This window comes from Rhincodon typus, chromosome 2, assembly GCF_021869965.1.
Source record: "Rhincodon typus isolate 14 chromosome 2, sRhiTyp1.1, whole genome shotgun sequence".
Taxonomy (NCBI): Eukaryota; Metazoa; Chordata; class Chondrichthyes; order Orectolobiformes; family Rhincodontidae; genus Rhincodon; species Rhincodon typus.
In genome coordinates, this window is record NC_063333.1 from 45,470,722 (window position 1) to 45,484,558 (window position 13,837).

General features: G+C 40.0%; 1 protein-coding gene across 1 annotated transcript in view; it reads right to left on the minus strand.

The window, feature by feature from the left end:
• The window catches only part of itga8 (integrin, alpha 8), a 208,356-nt gene that overhangs the window by 113,936 nt on the left and 80,583 nt on the right, over positions 1-13,837 (minus strand). The window contains exon 14 of the mRNA XM_048607871.1: positions 409-454. Coding sequence (XP_048463828.1) covers positions 409-454 — 46 coding nt within the window. The remainder of the gene's footprint in view (positions 1-408; positions 455-13,837) is intronic.

A 13,837-nucleotide genomic window follows, 5' to 3' on the forward strand; every position in this document is an offset into this window, starting at 1 on the left:
AAAAAAGGGTCTAGGCCCGAAACATCAGCTTTCCTGCTCCTCTGATGCTGCTTGGCCTGCTGTGTTCATCCAGCTCTACACCTTGTTATCTCAGATTCTCCAGCATCTGCAGGTCCTACTATCTCAGCTGTTAATGGATAATGTCTTTTGGAATGCAGAAAGATTTGTAGTAGGGTGTGTGTTGGGACAATTCCTGACAAATTTAAATGACCTAGGTAGGTCTTCGTGAACAGGGCACAATATCAGGGAATTGATGGCAATGATGAGCTGGCACGGAGAGCAATTGAGTCCTTGGTCAAATCAGCCATGATGTTGTTGAATGCCAGGCAAGCTTGAGGAACCTACTCCCTTATTTTATGTTATTTGGTCAATCCTTCCAATAGGTAACACTTTACTTTAGTCACTTACCTGTAAACTGCAACTTTGCTAGCTCCAAAGGCACCAACCACTAGGTCTGTAAAAAGACGATATGTAATTGCATTAGTACCTGAGAAAAAATGGGAGATTATGATCTTATAGACTCTCTGACCTTAAGCAGTTTTTTTTTCTATTTGATCATGAGGTGCAGACGTTGCTGGCTAGACCAGCAATTACTTTCCAACCCTTAGTGCCCTTGTTAAGGTGTAAGTGAGCTACCTTTTGAACCACTGCAGTCCATGGTAGTAGGTACATCCTCAGTGCTGTGAGAAAGGGATTTCCTGCAGTGATATACTATATTCAAAGATGAAAAGGTGCAAAATTTTAACTGCAAGTAAATTCAGTAGATGAGCTAAATGTGGGAAGCCCTATGAAGTAATTGAGTTGGACAGCAGTGACAATGGGTAAGGTGGTCTGAGAGACATTTAATGCAATGTTTCCTCTAACTTCTGCCAACTGTGAGCGGTCTGCCTGTTGCACGATGTGGCCCTGTGAAAACTGCTGCATAGCAATACATACACACATCTTACTTGTTAGTCTCTTGGTTCCTAACCGGTACATTGAAGAAGATGACAACATAAAACTTTGAATGTCACAAAGGAATTTATGAGGAAGTATGAAGACTTCTTTGAAAATCCGATGAACAAAGTATTTTATAAATAAGACTGTTAAAAAATGTTAAATATGAGTTATGACTTCTAAGAGGAGAAAATTGTCCTTTAATAGCTAAAGATTATAAAATAGTGCTTGCTCTTAGTACTTTACATCAACCTCGAATATCACAGAGGAAGTAAATTCTGAAATAGTAGAAGCTGGGATGAGTGACTTTATGACTGTTAAAAGGATTTTTCGTTTTGCTAAGTTATTTAAACTAACAGAAGCGAGAACATCCAAGTCTGGTTGGAAGTACGCTGGGTTCCTAAAAGAGGCCAATGGAGAGGCCAATGATGAAGCCCTTACAAGTAGACTTCAGTATATTATTAAATGTCGACTTGCATAATGAGAAGATGAATATAGCACCTATTTTTATAAAGGCTGTAGAGTTAATTTTGGTAATTATAAGTGACTTTATCTAGGAAAAAATTAGAAATTTTAGTTAGTATCTAAATATCACATAACTAAATAAAGAGAAAATAGACTAAAATAGCCAACACAGATTTCAAAAATGGGAGATTTGCATTTATACAATGCCTTTAGCGACTGCAGGGTAATCCAAAATGCTTTACAGCCAATGCTTCTGAAGTGTAGTCACAGTTGAAATGTGGAAAATACAGCAACCGATTTGCACACAATAAGCTTCCACAAGCATCCATGCGATAATAACCGGATAATCTGTTTGCCTGATGTTGATTGACAAATTAAAGATAAAATAATTAGAAATAGGAGCAGGCAAATTTGATTTGGACCATGTCTTTCCTCATGCAGACATCCTCACATAGCGGGGAAAAGTCAACATGGACTAATTGGGCCAAATACACTGTTTTCATAATGTATTTCTAGCTCTTTTAAAAACAGTAGGAAACAAATTAACTAAATTAAAGCAAATTGCCAGCTCTTAAAGGGGCAATAGATGAAATGAGTTAGCTCTTTTAAAAGCAGTTAATTTAAATCAAATTATATTAAATAAGCCAAATCAAACCAAATTGAACCAGATTAAAAGCATGCTCAGCTCATATATGAAACACCGACAGAAATCAAGGGTGCAAATTTAAATTACAAAATTCAAATTCTGTCACAAGGAGGCTAATGAAATAGAATATTCTACAATAGCAGAAATATTGTTCCCAGGGAAATATGTCATTCAGACCTTACATCTTGGCAAGCTGATACGTATATCAACGTTCATCTCACGAATTCCATTGGAAATTCAGACACCAGAATAAGTGCCACTACATTATCAGACAATTAGCCAAGGTTAAGAAAACACTGTCTACACTGATAATAGTGCAACTACATGGTGTGGAAGGCTTAGTACTTAATGTTAAAGTTATGCTACAGTCAACTTTCCAATATAGGGGATGCCAAATAATACAAAACCTATACATACTTCATAAAAAAGAATTTTCACTGTTGAATTGGATTGATTTCACCTGCTGAAGGGGCAACACTCTGCAAGCTTGTGATTTCAAATAAACCCGTTGGACTATGACCTGGTGTCATGTGACTTCTGACCTTGTCCACCCCAGTCCAACACTGACACCTCCACATCATGAATAGGAAGATGTATCTACATGTCATTCTTAATCAAAAAGTGGAAGAGATTAAACAGCAGAAGCTAAGGAGCTCCTTTGAACAGGAGTATTCTGAATTATTTGAAGAGGTAAAGGAGTTGAATACATGATTACATTGAAGAAAGATGTTAGCTCCTGAATATAGCATTGGGTTGAAAATTAAATGTTAAGATTTGTGGCGGAGTTCAATCTGAAGCAGATGTAAAGTATTTGTGTAAGGTAGATTTTTCTTTAAGTATAATGGGATTCTGCTTTCCACTATTTTTGAAGTGATACCTCCTAATAAAACAGAAAAACAATACTTCTTTGTTACAGATGATGATCTATTTTACAAGGTCAGTCTCTAAAAGCTATTTTAACAGAATTAAATTTGGCTAATTTAATTCCACAGAGCCACATCTGGTTCTTGCATCTATTATTCAGTTATAAAGTCAAGGAAATCTGCTAATAAGAGACTAAAACAATTAAGCAAAACCCCCTAAAGCATTTCATGTAACAAGATTATTCCTGTTTAAGTGAGATTTTTTACAGCAGACCCAAAGAAAGGGAAAAGTAGAAGGAAGACAACACAGCTAATTTGAGTACTATATTCAATTACTGGTGGGGAAGTCTGTAAAAGTAATCTATTGTGCTTGAACACAATCTCATTTTTCTATTCCACAATGACTTTCTTGAAACTTGAATCCGATGTTTAAATTCTGACTTCCATGTCTTAAAAATAGCACAACTTGACCTGAGTAAATTTTAAAAGTCTGAAGTCATTTGATACATTACCATTTTACCAACAAGTAGAGAATACAGGCACTAATAACAATAAAATTTGCAAAAATAACTATTCCACAAAGCAAGACTTATTTGAAGGAAACACAAAGGTATAGTGCTGATATTGTCTTATTATCAAACCAAGCCACAAGTGCTAATGCATAAAGGATGCTTAATGGAATTATCTCTGAAGTAATGTCAATGATATCAGGCAGCTTGTGTCCACAAGTGACTGTTTAAAATCAATAAACTTCAAAAGCACTGCCTCACCTTCACTCCCATCATACTGTCTGTTCATATTTTTTATTATTTTTGTTCTTTCCCAAGTTTGTTGATGACACAAAACTCGAGAGGAATTGTTGTGAGGATGCAAGGAGGCTTCGAGTTGATTCAGACACATCGAGTGAGTGGTAAACACATTGCAGATGCAGTAATACATGGCTAAATGTGAAGTTATGTACTTTGATATGAAAACAGAAGTGTATTATTTAAATGGTGATATGTTGGGAAGTGCGGTTGTGCAAAGGGATCTGGATGTCCTTATATATCAAACAATGCAAGTACTGTAAGCAAACAGATGCTGCAAGCAATTAGGAAAGCAAGTGATATATTGGCCCTCACTGCAAAAAGATTGAGTTCAGAAGTAGGGATGTCATACTGCATTTAAACAGGATTTTAGTAAGACCACATCTGGAGCACTGTGTGTAGTTTTGGTCTCCCTACCTAAGAAATGATATACTTGCCATAGAGGAAGTGCAGCAAAAGTTCACTCAGCTGATATCTAACCTACGAGAGATTGGTTCCACTGGGCCTCTATTCACTAGTGTTCAAAAGAAAGACAGGTGACCCAATTGAAACTTATTAAATTCAAACAGGGCTGGACAGAATAGATGCGTGGAGGATGTTTCCCCTGGTTGGAGAGTCTAGAATTAGGGGTCACGGTCTAACGATAGGGGGTAGACTTTTAGAACTGAAGTGAGGACAAAGTTTTTCACTCCAAGGGTAGTGAACCTGTAGGATTCTTTAACACAGAAGGTTGTGGAGGTCAAGTCACTGAATATGTTCAAGAAAGAGATAGATACATTTTTCGATAATAAAGGCATCGAGGGGTATGGAGAGAAAGCAGAAATATGGCATCGAGGTAGAGGATCAACCATGATCAACTGAATGGTAAGGCAGGTTGAAAGGACCGAATCCTACTCCTGCTCCTATTTTCTATATTCACCTAGCTTTCTTTTACATGGAGTGCATCATAGCATGCATGCAACATAAAGTTTGTGCCATGAGAGTTTGCCTATTGAATATTAATTGTAGTGGCAGAACTGATTAACGTGGCAGAAGACCAATAATTGTTTAGTTGGCTGATGATTCAAACTTGTGATGTTAATTAGAGGACAATGTATACCGCTTGTCCAATAGAGTCATGTACTGTTCCCTTTCCTTCTCATTTGCTGCAGTGTTAATGCAAAATCCATAGTCACAAACGTAAACAGTGACAACCAGTGTTTAGATTGAGCTTTGTGTCAGAGGTTAACGCCATCAGACTGTATCTCTTCTTATTACCATTCAATTATCAAATTAGCACAGAATCAAATTGCCTTCTGTGGCTTTGAAGATTTCAGTTTCTCCAGCTCTACTGATTTTCTTTCTGCAGGGTCATACAGAGTCAGATTTGATTTTCATTTTCTGAAAAGTAATCCAGCAGTCTGCCAGATTAATGATAATGGTCAAATGGTCAATCCCTCATCAGGGATAATTTATTTCAAACAGCATAACACATTATAAGTTATGAAAGAGAAGTTACAGCAAATCAGCTGAGTTCTGTGTGTGCAGAATGTAGACCCACAGCAGGTTAACTGCCAGGCAGAGTCACAACATTGTATGTACGCAGCATATGGAGTCGTTAAAGTGAACTCTCCCAAATGCAGGTTATACATATTACAGAGTTGATCACCTGCGAGGTGATGCATTTTGGAAGATCAAATTCAGGTATGAATTATACAATAAATGGCAGAACCATTAGGAGCATTAACATACAGAGAGAGCTCTGGGCATACAGGTCCACAGATCCCTGAAAGTGGCAACATAGATGCATAAGCTGGTCAAGAAGGCAGACAGCACACTTGCCTTCATCGCTCAAGTCATCAAATATAAAAGTTGGCAAATTATGTTATAGCTCTACAAAACTTTAGTTAGGCTATGTTTGGAAGATTGTGTGCAGTTCTGGTCATCACACTACCAGAAGGACATGAATGCTTTGGAGATGGTGCAGAGAAGGTTTTCTAAGATGTTGCCTAGTCTGGAGGGTTTTAGTTATGAGGAGAGGTTGGATAAACTCAGATTGTTTTCACTGGAAAGATGGAAGTTGATGGGCGACCCAATAGAGATCTACAAAATTATGACAGGCATAATTGGGGTGGACCGTCAAAGGCTTTTTCCCAGGATGGAAAAGTCAACTACAAGAGGGCACAGGTTCAAGGTGAAAGGGGGAAAGTTTAGGGGAGAAGTGCAGGGAAAATTTTTCACCCAGAGGGTGGTGGGTGCCTGGAACACACTGTCAGTGGAGGCTGTGGAAGCAGACATGTTAGCAATATCTAAGGCGTATCTTGATAAGACACATGAAGATGAGGTGAACACAGGGATAGAAACTGTGCATGGGCAATAAGTAACGGGTCTAAATAAGGAATAGGAATTGGTGCAAGTTTGGTGGGCCAAAGAGCCTGTACCATTTGGAGGACAAGGGTAGCAGATACATAGGAACACCATCCTGCAAGTTCTCCTCCAAGTCACTCATTATCCTCACTTGGAAAATATCATCATGCCCTCAGTGTCGTTGGGTCAAAATCCTTGAACTCTGTCCATAATGGTATTGTGGGTCTGCCTGCATCAAATGAACGGCAGCAGTTCAAAAAGACAGCAAATGTCACAGAGTCACACAAGAAGTACAGCAATGCATACCTCAACACTTGGAGCAACGCGCTGTATCTTTTAACTAGGTTACAGGCGTCAAGGCGAGACTCAGCAGCGGAAGTTGCCTGTTGAGGGGGTTTGTTAATGACCCTATTAGCTGCACATTTTGTATCATTAATACATAGCTTTCTATTGTACCACAAACACACTAGACACCGAGAATTGTTGATATGGAAATCACTGCAGGTGCCTCGTGACCTCAGTCAACACAGTGTGGGGCTGGAGGAACACAGCAGGTCGGGCAGCATCAGAGGAACTGGAGAGTCAACGTTTCTGGTCTGGACCCTTCATCAGGCCACATTGTGACCTCAACTCTGTACCAAAGGACCTGCATGTTGGACATTGGACATCTACATCTCAGAGCATGCTCCGTGAGAAGAACCACACACACCTCACGTTCATGGGCATTGGCATCGATAAGTGCCAGCCTCTAAGAACTCTTATTACATATTTCCGATACACTTACCAAACACTTCTGCACTTCAGGTGCAGCAGTAACTATTATTGTAATGATGCAGCAAGGACAGTGTGAATGCAGGACCATGCACCCAGATCATGGAATATTTTAGGCTGCATCATCAGACTGTTTGCTTGTTGTCTTGGTGTATGCGCTTTGAGCCTACCTGGATGCTCGCAACAGTTCTGCCTTTCCTTTTTGCACCTGACCCCTCATCCAGAGATACCAGTCTCTCTGTACTGCTGTGCAGTTTAACACAGACAGACAGGAAGTGTGGAAGTTTATCAAGGTCAGCAGTCCTAAGTCAGGATGAGGGAGCTAGCCTTTGGTCAGGAGAGCCTGGCATAGTATGGTCAAGAGCAGCCTCCGATACCAGTCCAGGGGCTTCAAAATGGTCAGGCAGCCACTTCAGGCTGTCAGAGTAAGAATGCTCTCCACACTAGGGGTAAGGAGCTAAATGTTGGGCAACCCACCAGCCATCCTGTCACTAACTTCCCCATTTATGCTGGTTGAGTGGAGAATACATGTTGCTGTGTATTCCGTAGGTGGCTGAAATTGCACTAACCTAGGTGACAACTTTTGACCAGGCTGACATGGTTTGTGTCGAGGCCTCTACTAGGTCTTGGGGAAGACGAAGTCCCACCTCTGCACCACCCCATCCGGCAGGAACTTCAGGTCCCTGCCCACAAAGCAGGATGTCAATTTTCCCTTCTATCCAATGCCCAGGGCAAATAACAGGAACGGTGCAGGGCACCTCTGGGTTGGCAGTGCTTGTTCAGGGGCACAATGGCCATTTAAAGGTAGCATCTGCACCAAGAATACTAGTCCACTCGCGATGTCCTGGCAGTAGCAAGTTGTTCTGAGCACGATGAGTGGTACAATGAGTCTGGAATCAGACAAGATGGTTGCTATAAGGGCAGGGTTGGTAGGTAATGAGGCTAGTTTGGTAAGATGCGGCAAGAAAACTCACTTGGCCTCACAGAGACAAACCATCCATGAAGCTCGACACAACTGATGCTGAGCCAAAAATCAAAAGACGTAAGGTTCATCCCAATGTTTCTACTGGGGCTGACACAAGATTAAAAATTAAGGGAGGGATTGTAACTTTCACATTCATTTATAAAGTAATACAGTAAAGCAGAAGGCCCAGCCCCGAGATTGGCCAGATCAGGAACAGTACGTGGAATCAGGATCTGATGATGGCGAGCTGTAGTCAGGGGCCTGGGAGCATACAGGGAAAACAGGATTTTGTCTCGTTTTGCATTTTTAAACAACCTTGACCTCAGATGAAGAAATCCAGATAAGATGCTGGAGTAAAGGAATCCTATTTTAAAGAATTTTTTTTCCAATCTGCTTCTCATAAACTCTCTGCTCTCCTCTCTTTTATTGTTCTCACATTATTTGCTCGCACAAGTGTTCCAGGCAATTAGCCAGAAGAGAGAAGAACGAGGACGCTGTGTACTCATGGGCGACTCAAGTTTGGTAGGGGCTGGCCTAATTCAGCTGGCAGGTTTATGGAGTTTTGCTCTTTTGAAGTATTTTATTTATTAATGTGTTTACTGTGTTTGGAGCTTTATTTTTAGAATGTATTTGTATATGGTTGTGGGGGCACAGGGGGAGGTTACACGATAGTGAGAGACTGTCAGCCAGCCCGTGTTTGGAATGTCTTTTTGTATTGTGTCTAGGCAGAACATTTTTAGATTGAAGTATTTTTTCAACTCCCTTCTATGTGGTTGGTTGCTTAATGGCTATGATAATATTACTGTTGCTGGGTAATCTGGAGGTCCTTTGACTTGGTGTCAGATCTCGAAGAAGGGAATATTTCTGCCACAGACACAGAAATTGCTAGATCTTTGTGAATGGCCCTTTTCAAGGTCAGCGGTAAGCACACTTATTGCACCAATGACTGCAGAGCCTTTTCAGGCACTGGAATTCAAGAAGCCTTGGGAGTGGACTTGGGTACAACAGTGAGGGCTCAGGACTGAGGCACAACTCATACACTCAGCCATACATTCATTTGAGATTGCTCCCAAATAGCGTGGTACCATCCCATCCCTACCCTACATTAATGGATTAAAATTCAGTCCCTGATTAAAGATTATCACCAAACATCTGCAGAAAATAAAATTCCATTGTTCCACTTTGTGCTGTGACATGCTTCTAACCTTTAATCAAAACTCCAAAACCTTTACTTTGTCACCCTCTTCAAAATGTCATTTGGGTTTTATACAAACAAACAAACACACGAGAGTTTACAGTAACTTCTACAACCTGCTCATCACACAATTGAGAAATCATCAAATGTAGGCAAACTCAAATGAACCACGTATTATACAGAAAGAAGAGGAAAATCTGAGCTGAGCTGAGAAATATTTTCTCTGACTTTCCTCATATTTGGTGCCTATGTACTGCCAAATCAGAAAGAAAAAAACACTAACAGCATCTGGTCCCAAGAAATGTAGAACAGGATGCAGTAAAGCTATCATCTGTTAGTTAGGGAGCTGTAAAATCATTCAAACTGATTACTCTTCAGTTGAGGTATTACACTGAGCTCCTGTGTGCCTGTTCAAGTGGTTCAGGTAGATGTCACACACTAATAAAAATAGATCTGGCTGACCTTCCAGTGTTTTAATCAACAATCTCGCTTAAACTAATTTTACAAAAGTAGATTAATTTACCATTCATCTCATTGCAACTTGTGCAATGTTGCTGGTGCAGAACGCTTCCTGCATTTACTAATATAATAGCCAATGCACTTGAAAATTAACTACAATGTACCTAATTGAAGCACTTCTTAATGCCAATATTGATGAGTTGCTAGACTGAACCTTATAGACGCTGCACTCTGTTGTCACTGTGTAGCGGAGGTGGATTGAGTAACGATGAAGGGTCTAGGCCCGAAACGTCAGCCTCTCTGCTCCTATGATGCTGCTTGGCCTACTGTGTTCATTCAGCCCTGCACCTTGTTGTCTTGGATTCTCCAGCATCTGCAGTTCCTACTATCTCTGATTCAACATTAAATACCTGCCTGGTCCAGATGTTTGTAAAAGAACTCATGCTCTTTTTCAAAGAATACCTGAGGTGTTGTCCCAGGTAGACCAATAATTATCTCTCAACTAACTTCCAAAAACAGATTACCTGATTAAACTGTTTATCAGAATTCATTCTGCGAAATGGGTGCCCTGTTTCCAACAATGCCCCAGTTGATTGCACTGTGCTGGTTGTGAAATGCTTTGGGAAGTCCTGAAGGCTGCTATGGAAATGTAAGTGTTGACTGCATACGTATTTACTTTTTAACTTGTTGCCTAAATTTTAGCCTAACTATTTTTTAATGTCACAATATATTATGTAGCCAATTTTGTTAATCAGGATACAGATATTATGGCTGAGATTTTGCTCCTGAGTTGGGAGCACAGTGTTGGGAAAATTCCTGACTCCGCAAACTCGTCCCCATTTCCCACAATTAAAATAGCTAGTCACAGAATGGGATGGGACCCACATAATCCACAATTGGATTAAAAAATATGGCTTTATGTGAAAATCCTACAATATCTCCTAAGAAACCAAAAGCCACGCTATTTATCAGAATCTGAACTTATCTGAATCTCAAATTTATATAACACCTTTCAGATCCTCAGGTTACCCCAAAAATCTGAGTGGGTGACTGAGTATCTAAGAATTGTAGTCTCTGTGGAAAATTGGGTGAACTTCTCGAAGCGAGAAAAATAGACTCAATCACAATGAAAATAAATTAAATACTGAGGCTACTTTAGTTACTCTAATTGAAGAAAGCTGTTGGCTTCAAATATTGTGATTCACCTTGGATTTCTAGATTAACGTAATGCAAGTTTCACAATCTCTTTTATGCTTATTTTTAGGGCATTGTTTTGGACCACTTCCTGTGTTGAGTTAAAAGTTACATTGTAACCATTTCCTATCTTATTGGAATTGATGTGTTTATATGAACATATAGAAACATGAAAGTGAAACAGCTTCTGACTTTTTCAAATTAGGAATTTTCTTTCTGGGCACAGCTGAGGTGATAGAAACTGTTACTGGACTGAATTTCATCAAACCAAGCCAATAGGTGGGTTAAAAAGCAAATTATGGAGGCCGAATATCTGATATATAAACAGAAAATGCTGGAAACAGACAGCAAGTCAGATAATTCTGTTACTGTGTCCCAAATAAGGTGTATGGGCAGGTACTAAATAGAAACATTTTACAGGATTCTTAATGATGATTTTTTAAAAGCATTTCATTCTATTTGCATAGAGTTGAAGCTTTATTCAAAAGATTAATTGATTTGAATTCCAAAATCTTTTTAAATGTATTTGTGTGTTGTACATGGAAATCTTAAAATTGGAATTTTTGTACACTTTTCTGATCCTTGTATCTGCAACTACCACACTAAACTTCAAGAAGGAAGGTTTGGTCTTTAAGTGGTAAAATGCAACATGTATAATGATGGGGAGATGCTGAACATTCAGCAGCATTATGATAAAAAAAATTGTGACTACAGAAGTCATCAGCGAGCTATGAAAAAATTCTTTATGCAGAGGTCATTGAAGCATAAAATGCTCAGTGGCTGAGGCAGTAAAGTATTACATTTTGTTGAGAAATTTCCATAAATATTTTAAAAGTGAAATGCTGGAATTAGCTTTATGTTGCTGTTGCAAATTGCCGCATAGCCACCAAAGGCCACCTGGCTGCTTTCTGTCTTGTAAACTGCTTTTATACTCAAACGTCTCAGTTCACTGCAATTACAATATTCTGATTTCTTATCTCTTTTCCTCATTTATGCACACTTTATGCTTCAAATAGTTTACCACCTACAATTCTATATTTACTATGCAATTTATAATATTATCTGTCACTACAGTATGGGGGAAGGAGTGTTGATATACAATTTATCACTGCAGCCCTTTTATTAATTGCTGTGAAAGTGGATACAAATACAGCCTTCATGTATGGGAGCTCTAAAAGTAGTTTGCTAAATAGTTCCCACAACCTGCCTTTCCACCTATTTTTGTGTTATCTGCAAATCTGGCTACAATTCGTTCACTTCCTTCCTCCACGTCATTAATATATATTGTAAATAGTTGCAGTCCAGGCAGCGATCCCTGTGGAACCCCAATGGTCACAGGTTGCCAACCTGATAAAGAACTCCATATCCCCACTCACTGTTTCATGCTAATTAGGCAATTCTCTATCAATGTCAATAATCAGTACTACCTCCAACACAATGGACTTTTAACTGACGACTTAACCTTTTGTGAGATACCTAGTTAAGCACCTCATTACCCATTATCATATCCACGATAGCCTGCTCCTTGGTTGGCTCCATGACATATTGCTCTAGCAAACTTTCCCTGATGCACTCTATGAATCTGCACTACTACTACCAGTCTTCTTTCCCTTGCTGCTTTTTAACCTCCACCCAAATGGACTCTCCATCATCTGAGCCTCGATCATCTCTCACAACTGTCCTCATTTCATTTCTTATTCACAATGCTGTCACACCACCTTCTCCATCGCTCCTGTCTCAACAAATGGTCCAATATCCCTGAATGTTAAGCTCCCAGCTTTGATCTCCTTGTAACCATGCTTCTGTAACGGCTATGAGATCATATTCATTTACCTTGATTTGCGTTGTCAGGTCATCTACCTTACTCTGGATGCTTCATATATTAAAAAAAAGAGCCTATTATTGAATTTCCCTAAATTTTTATGGCTCTTTGGTACAATATGATATTCAGACATTCTGTCCCTTCCTCTTAGTTTCTGGTAACAATCAACCCCATCATGAATCTGCAATCTTACCTTCTCCTTTACCTTTGATTTTATCATTTTCCAAGCAACTGATTCCACTCCCCCCAAAATAGTTTAAAACCCTATCCACAGACCTAGTTATGCAATTTGCCAGGACTCTCAGTATGAATCAGGGAGCCCGCCCCTCCTTCCCCAGTACTGGTACCAATCTCCTTTAAATTCAAACCCATTTCTCCCCCATCAACCTTCGAGGCACACGTTTACCTTTTTAATCTTTTTGACCCTGTGTCAATTTGCTTGTGGCTCAGGGTAGTAACTCGGAGATTATTATAATTTTGGTTTTGCTTTTTAATTGAGCTCCTAGCTGCTCATATTCCCTCAGCAGAACCTCTTTCCTCATTCTACCTATACCCTTGTACCTGCGTGGATCATGACAACTGGATCTTTCCCCTCTCACTCCAAGTTCCTCTGCAGCCCAGATGAGATATCCCGAACCCGGGCTCCAGGCAAGCAACACAGCCTTCGGGATCCTGGCCACAGAGAACACTGTATATTCCCCTGACTATAATGTCCCCAATTACAACTGCATTTCTCTCTTTTCCCCACCTCTTGCATGGCTCCCTGTACCACAGTGCTATGGTCAGTTTATTCATCCTTCCTACAGCCCCCACTCTCGTCCACACAGGGAGCAAGAATCACAAACCTGTTAGACAAGCTCAAGGGCTGAGGCCATTTCAGCATTACCTCCTGGATCTGTCTGCCTGCCTGGTTCATAGTCACACCATCCTGTCCCTGACCACTGACCACAGAGTCAGACAAAGACTTTCAGGAGTCTTCACCCAAACAGTTAACCAAGATTGTCCTTTCTACAGATACAACATGACTGGTTGAATGGTTCTAAAGTTTCCCTTTTCTCCTATAAATCTTGTCCTTGCAAATTTATGATGTTAATTGGAGGAGCATTTACAGTACACAACAAGGAGTGAAGTATTGGTTGTTACAGCACTGATACGAATACAAATATGCATCAAATAAATTTAGAGCATTCCAACATAGGATATTGGTACACTACAACTTATTAGCTTAAGAGGGTAGTACTCTTCATAAGAGACAACAAGGTGCAGGGCTGGAAGAACACAGCAGGCCAAGCAGCATCATAGGAGCAGAGAGGCTGACGTTTTGGGCCTAGACCCTTCATCAGAAAAGGGGGAGGGGAAGGGGGTTCTGA